This window comes from Monoraphidium neglectum (genome assembly GCF_000611645.1).
Source record: "Monoraphidium neglectum strain SAG 48.87 unplaced genomic scaffold scaffold05769, whole genome shotgun sequence".
Taxonomy (NCBI): Eukaryota; Viridiplantae; Chlorophyta; class Chlorophyceae; order Sphaeropleales; family Selenastraceae; genus Monoraphidium; species Monoraphidium neglectum.
Window position 1 is genome coordinate 1 of NW_014007862.1, and position 2,851 is coordinate 2,851.

At 71.2% G+C, this 2,851-nt stretch overlaps 1 protein-coding gene across 1 annotated transcript; it reads left to right on the forward strand.

The window, feature by feature from the left end:
* Positions 1 to 862: 862 nt before the first annotated feature.
* Positions 863 to 1,832, forward strand: MNEG_15892 (hypothetical protein; the record flags this gene model as incomplete). The annotated part of the gene is made up of 3 exons (XM_014035637.1): positions 863 to 1,202; positions 1,385 to 1,466; positions 1,746 to 1,832. Coding segments are annotated over 3 exons (509 nt in total), but the record flags the coding sequence as incomplete, so codon positions are not given.
* Positions 1,833 to 2,851: the final 1,019 nt, after the last annotated feature.

The following is a 2,851-nucleotide window of genomic DNA, read 5'->3' on the forward strand; positions in this document are numbered from 1 at the left end:
GCCGCCGGCGGCGGCGGCGGAGGCCGCCCCGCCGGCGCCCGCCGAGGCCGCGGCGTCCGTCCCCTCGTCCCAGTCTCCACCGTACTCTTCTCCGTATCCCTCGTCGGCCCCCTCCTCGCCGGACCCGTCGGCCGCCGCGGCGTCCTCGGCCGCAGCGCCGGTGTCCTGGCCCTCGCCGCCGCTGCTGCCGCTGTCGCCGCTGGGAGCGTCCTGCTGCTGACCGCCCCCCTGTGCTCCTGCAGAGGCCTGGCAGGGCAGGGGGCGGAACCACATTAGTGTGCACCGCACTAGTCATCATGCATGAAGTGGAATGTGGGTGAGGAAGAGATCCTACGGCTGCCTTCAACCTTTCCACAACCGCCTCTCTGCGATCTGGCTAAACACGAGATCTGCTGCTGGCCAGAGGTGCCGCAAGCACCGGCACGCTTACCCGCGGGCGGCCTGGCATCGTGACCGAATGCCTGTGCCGCCGAGCAGGCATGCGGCGCGCGCTGGGGCCGCTCATTGTGCTGCAGCAGAGCGCGGCGCCGAGACAAGCGCCAGGCGGGCGGAGCAGGGCCCGCCCCAATGGCCGGTGCAGCAGTGCATCGGCCACGATTCCGGCCTTGGCTAGGCGGTATTTATAAATAGATTGCAGCATCAGGCCCCGCTCCCGCCGACGGCCAGCGGGCGGTCTGCCCTGGGACTGATCTTGGTTTCCAATACAGGCCTTGAGCTTTGATCGATCAATCGATTTCATAGCATTCGTTATTATTATAGTTGATACGAAGGGAACGCAAGGCGTGCGACAGCCAACGGACCGGGACTCCATTATCCCGCGCGTTCCAACCAGCAGGGTCGCCCCTCCCCCGCGCTTGCAGCCATGAGCGTATTCTCGCTGGCTCTTAGGACTCTCGAGGAGCGGGCCTCTGAGGACAGCCGCAGCTGGCAGGAGCAGTTTGCGGCGCTCGGCGGTGCCCCTTCGGACAGCGTCAAGCCACCCTGCCTCGGCGCCCCCGCGCCCCCGCCCGCCGCCGCACCCGCCCCGTGCAGCTGCTGCTGCGGCCCCGCCGACGACCTGGACAAGTCGTTCGTCGTCGACCCGACGCTGTCCGCGACCAACGCATGCGGATATGCAGTCTTCCAGGGCCTGCCCTCGCCCTCGGACTTTTGGGCGGCGGTCGTCGCTGCGCGCTGCAGCGCGGTCGTCGTGCTCGGCCATGGTGCGCAACACTCACCACTACGCCGCACGCTGAATCTTGCCGCTGGCGCCGCATCCCTCGCCGCCGCATGCGCCGGAACAGCGCGCCCCGCGGACGTGGGGCCCAACTGACTGCCCATGCATGCAACTGACAGCATGCGCGCGCACGCTCGCGCGCCCGCCGCCGTCCCACCGCATGCGCAGACGACCGCCATGTGAGGGCCTTCTTCAAGTCGTCCGACCCCGAGCAGACCAGCATCGCCCTCCCCAACGGCCGCACGCTCAGGTGCGCCCTGCCCCCAATCCCTGCCGCCCACTCCACCGCCATAACGCGCCCCATTGCGCGGGCGCCACGCCCCGCTGCTGCACTGATCGGGCGCCCCCCTCACACCCGGTCCCAATCCACATCTGCACGAGCGCTCATCACGCTCCGCCGCCCGCAGGCTCCCCGCATCGCCGCCGCCGCGCAAATCTGTCCACCCCCTCCCACCACGCGCACCCCAGTCCGGCCCCCGCCGCCCTGCCGACCCCACCCCGAAACCCCCTGATCTCTATCCTATTGCAGGAGCGTCCACCGCGTGCCGTTTCCCGCAGAGGGGCTGGTGGTGCGCCAGCTGGAGGTCGCCGGGCCCAGCGGCGAGGGCGAGCTCTGGTGAGTGATTACGACCGCTCTCTCCTCCCCTCCCCTCCCGTCCCGTTATCTTCGCCGCACACGCGGGCCGCGCCGCGCCGCGCCGCGCCCCGGCGCCGCTCGCGTGCGGGACGGGACAGCCCCTGAGACGCTGCGCCCCGTCGCACGCCTGCCCGCTGGTGATTGAGCGGAAGAAAACTCCCAACACAAGCGCTCAACACCCGCTGCTCCCGCCGCCGCCGCCGCCGCCGCCGCCGCCGCCGCCAGGATGAACTTCCTGCACCTGGCGTCGTGGCCGGACTACGGCGTCCCCTCCTCCACCCTCGGGATGCTGCGGCTCTGCAAAGAGCTGGAGTCCTGCCGCCGCCCAGGGGCGCGCATCGCAGTGCAGGTGCGCGGCCGCGGGCGCGGGCGCGGGCGCGGCGCGGATGAGTGTCTTTGAAGGGGCGCCTCTGCCTGTGAAGCCCGGTGCGATTCGGAGTTGGGAGCAGCGGGAGGCGGGACTGTTGGTTGTGGGGGTGGCCAGCGCCGGATAGGGAGGGTGCATGGCTGTCTGCAAGCGGCGGGGACCTGCGGGCTCGGCGCGCCGCGCGCACGGCATCGGCCGCGGCCTCATGCGCGTTGCGGTTTGCAAACCGAGCCGGCGCGAAGTGTCCACACCCGCGAACCCCTGGTGCCTCTCCGCCCTTCCCGTGCCCCTCGGCGACGCGACCCCCGCAGTGCTGCTGCGGCACGGACGCCGCCCTCGGCGCCTGCCCCGCCGGCGCGTTCATCGCCACCGACATGCTGCGCCAGCGCCTGCAGGCGCTGCAGCTCGCGCCCTTTGGCTCCGTCGACGCGGCACGCGTGGCGGAGGCAATAGATGTTCCTGAGCTTGTGCGCTCGCTGCGCCGCCAGCGCAAGGGGCTGGTGGAGACGTCGAAGCAGTACGCGTTTGTGTACGCCGCGCTCGCGGACGAGATAAGGGATGGCCTGCGGATGGAGCGCCGCCTGCTGCCGCGCGGCATGTCGATGCGCGCGGCGGGCGCGGCGCGCGGCGG